The sequence below is a fragment of the Ochotona princeps genome, chromosome 21 (assembly GCF_030435755.1).
Source record: "Ochotona princeps isolate mOchPri1 chromosome 21, mOchPri1.hap1, whole genome shotgun sequence".
Taxonomy (NCBI): Eukaryota; Metazoa; Chordata; class Mammalia; order Lagomorpha; family Ochotonidae; genus Ochotona; species Ochotona princeps.
Window position 1 is genome coordinate 41539896 of NC_080852.1, and position 13308 is coordinate 41553203.

At 55.6% G+C, this 13308-nt stretch overlaps 1 protein-coding gene across 4 annotated transcripts in view; it reads right to left on the reverse strand.

Moving 5' to 3' along the window:
- The window catches only part of LOC101524153 (contactin-4), a 421066-nt gene that overhangs the window by 24298 nt on the left and 383460 nt on the right, over positions 1-13308 (reverse strand). For all 4 annotated transcript variants that reach the window (XM_004581271.2, XM_058678776.1, XM_058678775.1 and 1 more), the window contains one exon: positions 10345-10472. In XM_004581271.2, the coding sequence (XP_004581328.2) occupies positions 10345-10472 (128 nt within the window). The remainder of the gene's footprint in view (positions 1-10344; positions 10473-13308) is intronic.

Consider the following 13308-nt stretch of genomic DNA (forward strand, 5'->3'; position numbering starts at 1 on the left):
CCTGGCTTGTCTCAGAAGGGAGAAGACCAGCAGGTGACAGAAAGTCAGAGCCCAATGCTGCGCCTAACACCCGCTCAGGCCGCACCTGGGCGCGAGCCTGTTGTTCCGATTCCATGAGGGTGAAGCCTGGAGCTTGGTAATGAAACGCTGAGGTCCGGTCCTGCAGGGAGGTGACCAGGCCAGGCCAACAAAGCCCAGAGCAGCTCAGGTCAGTCCCCAGTGTCCCGGCTAATGGAGGATGCTGACTGCCCATTGTGCCCGACTGTGTCCTGTGGTTCCCTCCTGCAAAGCTCTGGGTCCTTGGCTTTGGCTTGCTCTTAGGTAGTCTCAGAAACTCGACCTGACTGGCTTTCCTGGAGGGTCAGTGAGAGATGAAACCCTTCCTGGCAGGCTCCCTTCATCCCTGTCCTGCTCACTGCAGAGAGGAGCCCTTCCCTGCTCCACTCACTGTGTCTGCGAACGGGGCCAGGCGGGAGCACCTGCACCGTCCCTACTGTTGATGGTGAGGGAGCTTCCCACAGACTGGAACAGTCAGGACGCAGGGCAGGTAGCTTCAAGATCAGCCTTCCCGAGGGCCAGCACTCCTCTGTTCAGAGCCCTTCTCGCCCACACGTGGCTGGGAACCAGCTCTGCTTAACTGCCTGTGACCCTGGCAGTGGCACCCGCACAAGAACAGCAGCCCAAGGCCACACCCAGTCGGCATGCAGTGGACACACTGCCTCACCCGGATGTCCTGTTGTCTGCCCATGCTGCGGGACACGCGGCTGTCTGTGTGGCTCGCACTGCGCAGTGCACGCCCTACTCTCTGCTCCCACGTCACAGATGCAGATGGGGGTCTGACTCCCCCTCAGCATTCTCCCTTTTTATTAAAGTATCATTTGGAACATGAAAGCGTGTGCCTCATTAGCCTAGCATACCTGTGTGCTTTCTGTTTAAAAATAAAGGACACCTCATTTCCTAGGCGTTTGCAATGAAATTAGGTTATGTGACAAATGGCGGTAGCCTTGGGTCAGATGTTACAGGTAACTGTAGGCACAGCCAGCTGCCACCTTGCAGACTTTTGATGAAAACGAGCTGTTATCCATCTTTCTGAGCTCAGAATGATCCCCGGGCATTACAGAAATGAGGGCAGTCTCACAGAGGTTAATCAGACACAGGGGAAATTCTACCCACACCCAGATAAAGAACCAGTCACCCCCACACTGGGATCAGTCACCTGCCCCGCCGTCCACACTGCCAGCCTTCCATGCAGAAGCAGGCCAGGGGGCTGTGTTGGGAGCCAGGGCATGGCGAGAGCTGCTGCAGCTTGGCAGCAGGGCTCGGAGGGTGGACGACTCGTGCCCACAGCCACCAGCTCCCATCTGAGAGGACATGCAGCCATGACTCACTGTTTCTGAGCTCGGCAGAGAGGCGCCAGCGTGAGCACCGGGCGGGCTCACCCTTAGTCACGTGCTCTGTGATTTTGCTCCTGGGTATGTGGTCCTGGAGAGACGGTGGGGCAGCAGGAGCGCTACCAGGGGAGCTGCCGCCAGTCCCCAGGGACCCGAGAGCTGGCCTGTGGCGCACTGTGTGAAGCTGCTGCCTGGGGCGCTGGCATCTCCCATCAGCACCACCTAGATTCCTGGCTTCCACGTGCATTTTGTGCCTGGGAAAGCAGGCAAGATGATCCACATTATTGAGCTGTTGCACCCGTGGGGGAGACCTGGAAGAAGTTCCTAGCCTCTATTCCTGGGTGTCTGCCTCACCCCTGGCCACCAGATGGAACTTCTCTTTATAACTCTGCTTTTCAAATCTATGATTTCAGGAAAATGCAGAGAACTCTGTCACAGCAGGTGGGACTGCCTGTTCTTCAGATTGGTGTGTCCCAGGTCATGGACATGGTAAAGGGGGGGAGACTCATGGCAGCCCATAGTGCCCCCCACCTGCCTCGGTCACCTCCTGAGCTGTGATTCCCTAACTGGAGACGGATGAGATGGGGCACGGCCAAGGTGCTGAGCTCAGATGGGCAACCCCCTGCTGGGTGGTGAGAGGCCCTCAGGGCGTCCAGCGGGGGCCATAGCTGAAGCCACGGTGGAGACACCGCAGGAGGGGTCTGGGCTGCCTGCAGTCCCTCCCTCCACGCTCTTTCTCATCCTTCCTTCCAGCAGTGGTACAGGACACACAGGCCGGCACCACAGCTCCCCCTGCAACCTGCATTCTGCCCGGGGAGGGAGGTGTGGCCAGGACGATGTGAGCGAAGGGGCTGGTAGAGAGCATGGAGCCCTTGAGGGTCGTGAGGGTGGAGCCTTTCGCAATGGGGTGAGTGCCCTGGAGGCAGCGGCCAGCGCTGGGGGAAGTCGCTGTCAGCCAGGAAGGAAGCTCTCAGCAGACAGTGCCTCAGCGTTGGCCTGGTCTACATGCTCTAGCCTCCAGGACAGGGAGCAACCACTCTTGGCTGTTCTGATTGTCAAGAAGAGAGAAGTGGCTGGATTGTGTTTGTGCTTGGGGGTTTCTGCAAGGTGGAGCTTGGCAAAAGATGAAATTTGATACTTAGGCGAGGATGCTTCTAAAAAGTATAGTAGGGGCATCCTGGCTCCTAGCTGCTCATAATAAAATGTAAGAAGAAATGACTTCGGCGACAGGATTATTAACCAAAAAGGAACTTCGACATTAACCGCTAGGGAAATTCTTGGTCTATTCATCTTGCCAACAAGATGTCTTCCAGAGAGAACGTATGTGTTTGTGCCATCATCACTAATTCCAGAATATACCCTCTAACCCCCAAGAGGCGCTGCACCTGCTCGGAGCTGGCCCTGGTTCTCCACGCACCTCCCACACAGTGCCCCTGTACTTTCTGTTCCCACCATTTGCCATGATGGGGTCACTCAGGAGGCGGCCTTTTGCCCCTGGCATCCTTTCCTCCACACGACGTTTTCAAGGGTTCCTCGGACATCGGCAGCAGGTGGGTGAGTCCAGTCTGCCGCACGGACACAGCACGTCTGTCCGCCCTGCCATCCGCCCTGGGACATCTGGTTTCCCTGAGTAAAACTTCCATGAGCACCTGTTCACAAGTTTCCACTGCTCTGTCTTATGCACTCTCAGGGCTCAGCTCCAAAATCAGCTTAAATAGTGAAAGCTGTCCTTGAAAGTCCCTCAGGAAGGCACTACCTTGGAAGCGGTTTCTGTCCAAGTGAGACACATTTCTCTCTGGTCCTCTAAACAGGAGCTGGCACATGCTGGGGCGGCCCTGGGGGATGAGATGCCCCATTTTAGGAGGTGACTGAGCGTGACATCCCTTCAGAATGTCGGTTCTTGACCAAGGTTTCCACAGAAATTCCCTTTCCTTTGTCTCAGCTCACAGCTGGCTTTGTGAGCAATTAGTGCGTGCCCACGCGAGCCTCTGCGTGTGTCGGATCTCATGTCATGTCTGGAGCCTCAGGCAGGACACGGAGGCCCACAGTCAGGGGTGGCAAGGAACAAGGCAGTCGAAAGCAGGATGCCTTTTTCCAACTCGGTGCTTCTTCACTAAATCATGGAATGTGTTAGGGGACACAGACTCAGCTGTGGCCAAGGCCCGCCATTGCCCGGGAGAGGAACCTGCCCAGTCGGCGACGGCTGTCTGGCAACAGCTGCACGGCGCCTCTGCTGCAGGCTCCCGGCCGGCCCCAGCCGGCCCCGCACTCACAAATCCCAGAGAAAGTGGGTCACATCTTCCCATGTTTCATGCAATTTACAGCCTGTGCGAGCCAGCATGTGGCCTGCTGTTTCATCTTCTCTCTCTCTTTCCTTTGTGCTAAAACTGAGCCACGTCCTTCTCCAGATATCTGGGCCCCACAAAGGTAAGTCAGCCGGGGGAAGAGCTGTTTTGTCTATAATGTATGGCTTTTCCCTTCTACACAAAATCTACCCTAAATGCTCTGGCACGCGGCTGCGGCTGGGCCCGCGGACAGCCTGATTCCCTGGAGCTGACGCTCAGCATGGGTTTTGTTGCACAGGCAGGCAAGTCCATCGGGGCATTCAAGCAAATGAGCAGGCGGGTTGCAGCCTTCGGCGACCACTGTAGCCCACACTGTCCCAGGTCCCCTAGCAGACAGGGGACAGTGGTCCTCAGCCAGCATGGGGGGGTGGCGGTGGCAGTGGGCACGCGCAAGCCAGTGTCTTAAGACACACGGTAATTTGTTTCCCGGGGAGGTGACAACTGCCCAATTAGCTATAGATTCCTCAAAGATAGTGACAGGTGTTTTCTGTCACAATTAGCCACATTCTGCTCTCATGGACGCCCTCCTGGCACACACCGGGCAAGGTCTGCAGGTTCAGGGTGAGCCCAACCATGGGAAGCCCAGCACTTGGAAACACTTGGACCTGAGGCAGTCCCGTGGCCCAGGGCACCGTGAGGAAGGCACCACGTGAGGATCTGAGAGCCAGATGAATGTCTTCACTGTGCTTCTTACCTAAGCTTCATTAACAAGTCAGCGCATCCCGTCCTGTTGAACTGCTACCAAACAAATTAATTATGTGCTCTTAATTTCCACAACGCTCAGAGTCACAGTCCACTTGCCTTTCTTGCTTTGTTTATTCTGATTGACAATTAGTCTTTAGTAAAAGCCTCTCATCTCTGCGTGGAGTGGAGTTTCTTCCTGAGAGCGTGTCCGTCAGCAGCCCCAGAAGGGGCCGTGTCCAGCGCCCGGCTGCACTGGCCGGCCCCCTGACAGGTTGCCTTGCTTCAGGGAGGCAGCTGGAACCCGGCCACCAACATGATGCTTTTCCTGTGACATCTGACTTCAGATGTTTTTCTTTGAATTGGAGCTATCATAAAACATGGCCAAAGCTTATCAACCCTCCATTCCTAACTCTACACACACTCACATCAGCCTTGAAACAGTGCATGGAAGATCCCATCTTCTGAAAAAGAGAGATGAACGGTTTTCAACAATGCAGGTGCCCAAGTAAACTAATCTTTTAATCTCCTGTCTCCCCAAATTTTGAAGTTCCTCACTCACCTGCAGGCCTTCTCCACCCTGGAATACAGAAGGAGAACTTAGCCAAGCCAGGGTTACAGATGCAGCTAGAGTTCTGCCACCCGGCCTTGCCCCAGTCTCCTGCCCACTTGTCATCACGGGCTCCTCTATTGAATGATACAGCAGGATTCTCTAATTTCAGATTTGATGATTGCATATATATTAAATAGCATCATACATGTCCTTCTCCATTTTGCTTATAAATTGTCTTTTTTTCCTTTGGTGAGTCTTTCTGGGCACCCGTGTGACTCTCTCAGGAGAGGGCCCCCTGATGTACAACCGCTGGGCTGTGGACCTATTCCATAGTCCCAGGTGGACCGCAGGCACCACTTCCCGCACAGATCACCAGCAACAGGACCACTGGGCAGCCCGTCTGCACAGAGCCTGGGCTGGGCTGGACGGTGCTGGCCCGGGGACGGCCATGCTGAGGGCTGGGCTGCCCGCTGCAGTGAGGACAGAGTTGTGGGACTCAACATTGTGGAAGTGAGGGGCAGGGGGCTCTGGTACAGGGAACTGCTGGCTGGCCATCACAGAAGCCACACTCCTGAGAACTGGACAGGGAGAACAGTGACCCATTGCCTCAGAGCTCCAGGCCACGTCTCGCGTCATGAATGGAAGAACACTAGACCAGGGCGATCACTGACCCCCAGGCTTGTGCTGTGCCACCTGTGGCTGACCTCAGGGCCCACTGAAGGGACATCCTGGCCACTGTCCCTGCCCCAGGGAGCCATGGTAATCAATACTTAGCACTCCCAACAATAAACTTTTCTTCCCTATTCCAGTTGCCTTGGGTTGCAATTGGTGCCAATCCTATTAGAAAGGCCCTTAATTATGGTACAGAAATAATTGGTTCCAGAGGAAGACACCTAATTAGATCAAAATGCATTCTGCTGTAAGGGCCCACTGTTGAAGCTCTTGTTGTGTGTTAACAGCCAAATGTCATTGCTGGTGGCTGACTTCTGATTGATCCCCACTCAGATCTGGGTGAAGTCTTGAATAATTTTACATAGATGATATGGCAGCTTCAAACTATTTCTGGAAACAGGTTCCAACTGAAGACTTCCCATTACTGTGCCCACCAGGCTGCGTGGACGGGGAGGCCTCTCAACGCCACCCCTTGAGCAAGCAGGAGCTGCTGCACAGCACTGCCGTGGACACGCCCCGGTGCTGGCAGGACTGCTCTGCCCGCTGCTGCCTAAACACAGACTCCGGCAGGCAGGACAATGAGCACTATCTATGGCAATGACAGGGCCGAAGACACCTGCAGGAAACCACAGGGCCCCGCTGGAGGAGGAGAGCACACAGCAGCCCAGCTCCCCGCCAGGGGTGTGTGCGTTCTTGCTGAATCCCACTCAGGAGGTATCTCCAGAGAGAAGAAATTCCACCTTCCCAGACAAGCAATCAGGGAGTTAGAAACATTTGCAGAGAAACAGTCCTCTGAGTGCGCACGGAGTCTTACATAGCGATATTGTGCCAGAAGAGCGGCCAGCCGCAGTCCCAGCAGAGTGGGGGAGCCACTGGCCGCTCGCGTGGAGCCTGGGGAGCTCCTGCACAGTGCAGGCTCTGGGAGGAGCCACGGGTGTGGTTATGCCCAGCTCTGGCACGGAGCTATCAGCCCTTTTCACGCAGAGAATTTAGGCTTTGAGGGGGTCAAGAGACCAGGTGAGGCTGGTTTGAGGGAGCCCCTAACCGCCTGTGTTATAGCTCCTCAAGCCTGCTGCCACAGCCAAGCAAACCAGAGCTAACAGGGCTGAGGACAACAGGGCCACGCTGGGCTGTGTTCTACCGACACCCATCATGGGCACAGAAATATGAGTTTTCCAACACTGTGCGTGTTTCAAATGTTATTCTTCTGATATTTTTCTCCAACCAACTACACACTCAAAAGCCATCCTAAGTACTTTGGGTAGCCACAGAGAGCAGGCCCTAGGCCTCAGCGCACACTCTGGAAAACAGGATGAGCTTAAACTTGGCTGTGGGTGTGGGTGTCGGTGGCTTCCGTGGCAGATGTGGCATGCCCCAGGCCTCCTCCGTGGAGGTGCAAGTCTGCCATGTTAGAGCAACCCCGGACACCTGCATTCCGGCAGGAGCTCTGCCCAGCTGTCCCTGGAGACATCTCTGGTGTGGGCCAGTGCTTCACCGGCCAGGTCACAGGGCAGGGGCTCAGCAAGGGCACCTGGGGTGGAGTCCATAGCTCAGAGCCCTGCCTGGCATCTGTACAGCCAGGATACTGCCAGCTGAACTACACCCAAGATGGGTGCTCTCCCCTGGGCCCACTACTTGCAGGCCTCTGTCACTGGGGCCTGTGCAGGGTACACCCACGGAGCACCCTGCCCTGCCCCCGAGTCAGCACAGCACCGCCCGCGGGCAGCTGCCCACCACGCAGCCCTTGATGTCGGCGACTGGAGCAGAGCCCACCTTTGGGGAAAGGTAAAATACTGTGTTTTCTGACAGGGTTTGGGGCTCTGGCTTGGGTACTGCTCTTGATTAATATGAATCAGCCAGCTACATCCCAAGAATGCAAAAACTCACCTAAAAAATAAATTCAGGAGAATTTAGGAATTCAGATGACGGCATGATAAGCAAGCGCCCTGGGCACCTGTAAGAACCTGCAGCTGGCAAGCCTTCCTGTGCGTGACTGGAATATTTACCCATCACAGGGCTGTGTGCGGGAGAGCTGCTTTCCACCTCCCGGGTCTGTCCTGGTGGCTGCCCCACCCCTGTGCCAAACACAGGGACGGGGTGGAGTGGGAAGAGTTGGCTTTGGGGGGTCAGTGTGTGATGCAGTGGGCAGCTACTGCCTGGCATCCCACACGGGTGCTCCTCCACTGTGGATCCAGCACCCGGCTGACGCACTTGGGAAGGCGGCAGAAGGTGGCCTCCGTACCCGTGTGGGAGACCTCGATGAATGTCATGGCTGCTGCCCGGCCCAGCACTGGCCACTGCAGGCATCCAGAAGCTGAAGGAGCAAACAGAAGATCGCACCTTCTGCTTCTCCCTTTCTCCGCAAGTCTACCTTTCAATTAAACTAATGAGTAAGTAAATAGAACCTACAGCTGTGTCTTACTAGAATATTTACTTCCTGCTGTGGCGTCTCCTGCCATGCCCCTGCCTGCCATGGCCTCGCCTGCCGTGGCCTCGCCTGCCGTGGCCTCGCCTGCCGTGGCCTCTCCTGCCATGCCCCTGCCTGCCATGGCCTCGCCTGCCGTGGCCTCGCCTGCTGTGGCCTCAGTGTCTCCCTTCTCAGACCAGCACCTTGCGTCCTCTTCCCCCATGGTCTCCCCAGACTTCCTCACTTCCGACTTTCACCAGGAGATCTCTGTCTCCACAGCACTCCTGGGGCCTTCCTGAAATGGTGAATTGGCCAGGCAGACACCTCACTCCATCACATGACCCCCAGGCCTCTGCCCACCCTGGGACAGCCCGGAGGTCACACTTCCAAGTGTGTGCACGCCTGCTCTCCGTGTCCCTCATACAAAGCAAATGTACTGCTTTTGTTCCTGCTCACAGAGACACGTATTTAAAGGTGTTTTTTTCCTTCTATAACATCATTGCCATTAACAGAAACCAGTCATTTCCTATCACATCTGGAAGCACACACACACAAGAGTAGTCCAGACAGCTTGTGGGAAATGGAATTAAAGGAGAGTTTACTTTTGGTACAAAAAGTGGAAATGGTTTTACTCATGATTACCTACCAAAAAAAAAAAAAAAGCAAGAAGAAAAAGGAAGAGGAGGGGGAGTCGCACTGCAAGCTGCCTGGAGGTGTTCTTTTCCTGCTCGTGGGGAGTCAGCATCCTGGCGGCAGGAAGTAATTCTTTAGTTTGGTAAAACAGAAGGAAGCTTCTATCAGTAATACTCACACTCAGATAAAGAACAAGGTGACAGGAGGTATCTGGGCCCTGCCCAGGTAGGAGGCGGGGACGGCACCGCTGGCCCGAGGGTTCTCTTTGGGCTGGTGGTCACTGGGGTGGGAGCTGGGCTTCCGTGGAATTGCCCGTCTGCCAGCTCCTTATGGAAGGAAGATGGCAGCTGCCCAGAGGACAACTGGAACTCAGGCTGCAACCTGGCCCGACCTCAGAAGGCCCCACTGGCCCCACCTGCATGAGCGCGTGGCGCGGGGTAAAGCTGTGCAGCTGCTCACGCCTCTTCCACGGCCCTGCACGACTGAGAGGGATGCCCAGCAGCTCACGTCCGTGCAGTGTACCATATGAGCCTGCATCTCCTTCATGTAGCAACAGCCACGTGGCACAGACGTCCACATGGCCTAGGCACCATGCCCAGCCCCCAAGAGATTTCCCTGTAGCTTCAAAGCCTGTGCGTTACATTGGTACAACTGTGGTCCCCCCACAGGCTAAGCATCTTGGCTGGTGTCGCAGAGTTAGTAAGCAGGAAGAAGGTGACTCAAACACAATCTTCCTGCCCCTTGGTCATGGCGGAAGGCACCCTAGCAGGAGGCTATTTCATCTCCACCACTCTTGAATAATGCAGCACAGCCTGCTCTGTACCACCCCAAGGGCCACCGTGGGCTCCCCAGCATCCCTCTGATCGCTGGGCTTCCCATACATTGGCAGAAACAGCGTCCTACAAGCAGCACCCAACGTCTTCTCCTTCCACAGGGACCAGAGAGAACGCTCGGCTAGCCCTAAAGCCACACTATGCTAGGAGGGCATGTGCACCCTGCAGCGCTTGTGGTCAGCACGGGCAGCTCCAGCCCCCAGCCTGGCGGGGAGCACTCTCTGGCCCATGTAAGAGCTCGAGGAACATGAACTACGAGCCCCTGGGCTAAAGCAGGCAAAGGACTCTACTTCCCGGGGGCAAGTACAGAGGTGATGAGATGCCACGGCCACATTTTTGAGCAGCCCATGTGGCTCCCAGAAAAATCACTAATGTCATTGTTTAAATAATGTCAGCTAAAAATAACACTTGCGTCGTGGGCTTTTAATTTGTCGGCACGGGGTTCCTAGACATGGACCCCAAATCTACAGAGACTCTAAAGGGATTTCATTAAAGCACAGAAGACTGCGGTAGTTACAGTACTATTACAGGTACAACAGCCGTGATTGTCACAGCGGGGCTGGACAGCTGTGAACCAAGCCAGAGAAGACTCCCTGATTCTGTCGTGTCTGCCAGGGTGAACTAATCCAGGAACCCATCAGTCCCTGTGCTGTCAGCGTGTGTGGTGCCACGTCCATGGAGGGCATTACCCGGAAGCAGGACGAACAGGTCAACCCTTACCTTTGATGACCAGGTTTCCTGTGCTGCTGGCCGTGCCTAAGTGGTCACTGAGGGCATTACCAGGAAGCAGGACGTGCAGGTCGGCCCAAGGTTCTCGGGCTAGCCTTACCTTTGACAACCAGATTTCCTGTGCTGCTGGCCGTGCCAAAGTGGTTGGTGGCGATGCAGGTGTAACTGCCCGAGTCGGACTTTGTCACATTGACAATTCTGAGGTTTCCATCTTCAGAGATGGTGATTCTGAAATGAGAGCAAACCAACCCATGTGGGTGATGCTTGTCTCAGGACTCGCGGGGGAACTTTCCGTCGCCCTCTTTCTAGCTGTCAACTGGGATGGATACTGCGACAGCCCTGCCCATCGCAAACACGCACATGCAGCGTAGGGACAGCAGACATGTTCAGTGCTCTGGCTGCTGAAGTGATCTCAACATTGAGCTGAAACAGCTGCTGCCGGTGTCAGAAGCCTGTAGCCGCTCTCTTCAGTGATGCCTACAGCCGACCAAGGCCAGCCTACTCAGATCATCATCCATTTCTGCTGTAAAACTTCCAAACTGCATTGATTTTCGCTTGATTTGAGAGGCAGGGAGGGAGAATCATGATCTTCCATCTGCAGTGGCCAGGGTGGCCAGGCCAGTCACGAACCTGGACCTCACTGGGGGGGTCTCCCAAGTGGGTGGAGTGGTTCTGGCTACTGGGGGCCTCACCTGTGCCCCCCCAGACACATGTGGGACGCTGGCCCACAAGGGAGGGCTTCTCCCCTGAGTACTTCCCTCCCACTTTGCTCAGACTGCTGGACAGCAGGGAGAAGCCAGACCACTGCACGTACATGTTTTCACTGGGACTTTTCTTTTTCTAAGTGAGAGGCTTAAACAAGAAATTATTAAGTGTATTTATTCCTGAATAAATTAGATGCAAAACTTGAACTTAAAAATTAAGATAGTCTACAACTTGGTGTATGACTGGCCAAAGGGCAGCAGTGAACCACCGGCTTGGGTTCCATGGTGATGGAGAAAGGCCTCCTCCCCAGGGGAGGACTAGCAGAGAAGCTGGCCCGAGGCGGCACGGACAGGCCAGAGGGAGAAACCAGCGACCATGGGTGGTCGCCCTGGGGAACGTCCACCTAGCGCCCACAGGGCTCGAGATGCATGCGCGGCCTCCAGCCGCAGGCCTTCTCGGTCTGCCAGGACCTGCCTTCAGTGGCCGCAATCCCGGGGGAGGTCAGCCCCCAAATGCCAAAGCAGGGAGCCGTTTCCACCCAAGGACGACTAAGATGATCATGGATGCAACGTGAGTTCAAGTCACCAAGACCAAGGCCTTTCCACACAAGCAAGCCCATGTAAGTTTACGTACATGAGAACCGAGGTTTCACAATAAAACGCCTCATGGCTGTCATTTTAAAAGTGACTTAATGCCAGCTGAATCACGGCTTTGGTTTAAACATGCAAAAGAGACAGCCACTTGTCCATTCCCACGCAGTGACACACAGAGCAGTTGCTCACTAACCACCACCTGACCCCTCATCTGGCAGGAGCAGGTGCGCTGACAGAAACGGAGCAGCAAGTCAACCTTCATGACCTCCACTGCCACACACCCGCTTCTGGCAGTTAATCATCTTCCCATTTATAAAGCAATTTGCTGGAACTTCTGGAATGTGCACGCGAGAGGGCTCAGCGAGTCAGGGGCCTTTATGATCCGAATACTGGGTGTTGCCTTGCAGGAGGCAGTGTAGGCCTGGAGCCCAGAAAAATGTACGGGACACCCCCTGGGGGCACCCGGAGAGCCAAGCTGCTGGCACTCCAAAACCCAGGGCGATGGCCTTTATCAGTCCGTGAAATAACACGGGATACCAATAAAGAACCAAGCCGAGCATTTGTCTTCGGACGGCTTGGGACCCAGCGTTGTCTGTGGTTCTGAGACCTGACTCAGTGTATCAGTTCCCAAGCGAGGGATGGCTGCTCAATCTTGCCAGGCCTGAGCCCCGGCCAGAGAACCCGGAACAGTTTCCCGAGCCCTACCCGCCCATTGCAGGGGTGCTCCTCCTCCCCCAGCCCCACCTGCCCATCACAGGGGTCCCCCTCCCCCAGCCCCACTGGCCCAGCACAGTGGTCTCCCCTCTCCCAGCCCCACCCACCCTTCGCAGGGCTCCCCTTCCCTCCAGGTCACAAGGATTAAAGATGTCTCCAGGGCCTGGTGCAGTGGCCTAGTGGCTAAGTCCTTCCCTTGAATGAGCCAGGATCCCATATGGGCGCTGGTTCTAATCCAGCTTCCTGCTTGTGCATGGGAAAGCAGTCGAGGATGGCCCAAAGCCTTGGGGCTCTGCACCCACATGGGAGACCTGGAAGAGCTCCTGGTTCCTGGCTTCAGATTGGCGCAGCACTGGCCATAGAGATCACTTGGGGAGTGAATCATCGGACAGAAGATATTTCTCTCTGTCTCTCCTCCTCTCTCTATATATCTGACTTTGCAGTAAAAATAAATAAACCTTAAAAAAAAAGACGTCTCCAGATGTTGCCAACTTGCTCTGGAGAGGTGGAAAAGTTATCCCATGTGAGAACTACTGCTCAAAGTCGGTTCAGTCCAGAAATCTCACAGGATGTGGCCATGCAGGGCTTCCAGGACGGGCTCAGATACCTGGGGCTTCTGGTGCCAGCTCAGAGCTCCACAGGAGCCTGCCACACAGCCTCTGCCTGTTGGTGTCTCACCATACCCAATGTGGGCTGCTGCAGGCCAGGACTTGGCACGCGATTCAGTATTCTGGCTACAGCTAGGAAGCCGGGACCTGGGGAGTCAGGAGCCACCCTTCTGGGGAGCTTAGCCACTCCTTACCCAGGCAGCACAGGGAAGGAAAACAGAATGCCGGGATTAAGCCCCCTGGGCTCCCACCTGGCCCCTGCGACCAGCACAGGGCTATTTCCTGATGCTGAGCTTGCTTGGTGCAGAAGGCAGAACTGAATGACCGCATCTCATGAGGCTCGGGCTGAGGGCGCAGCATTTGGTCCAGCACCCTGCCGTGGAATGAGCACTGGCCAATGCTGCATTGTGGCCCTTGCTCCAGCCCCCAAAAGGCCTGCCATGG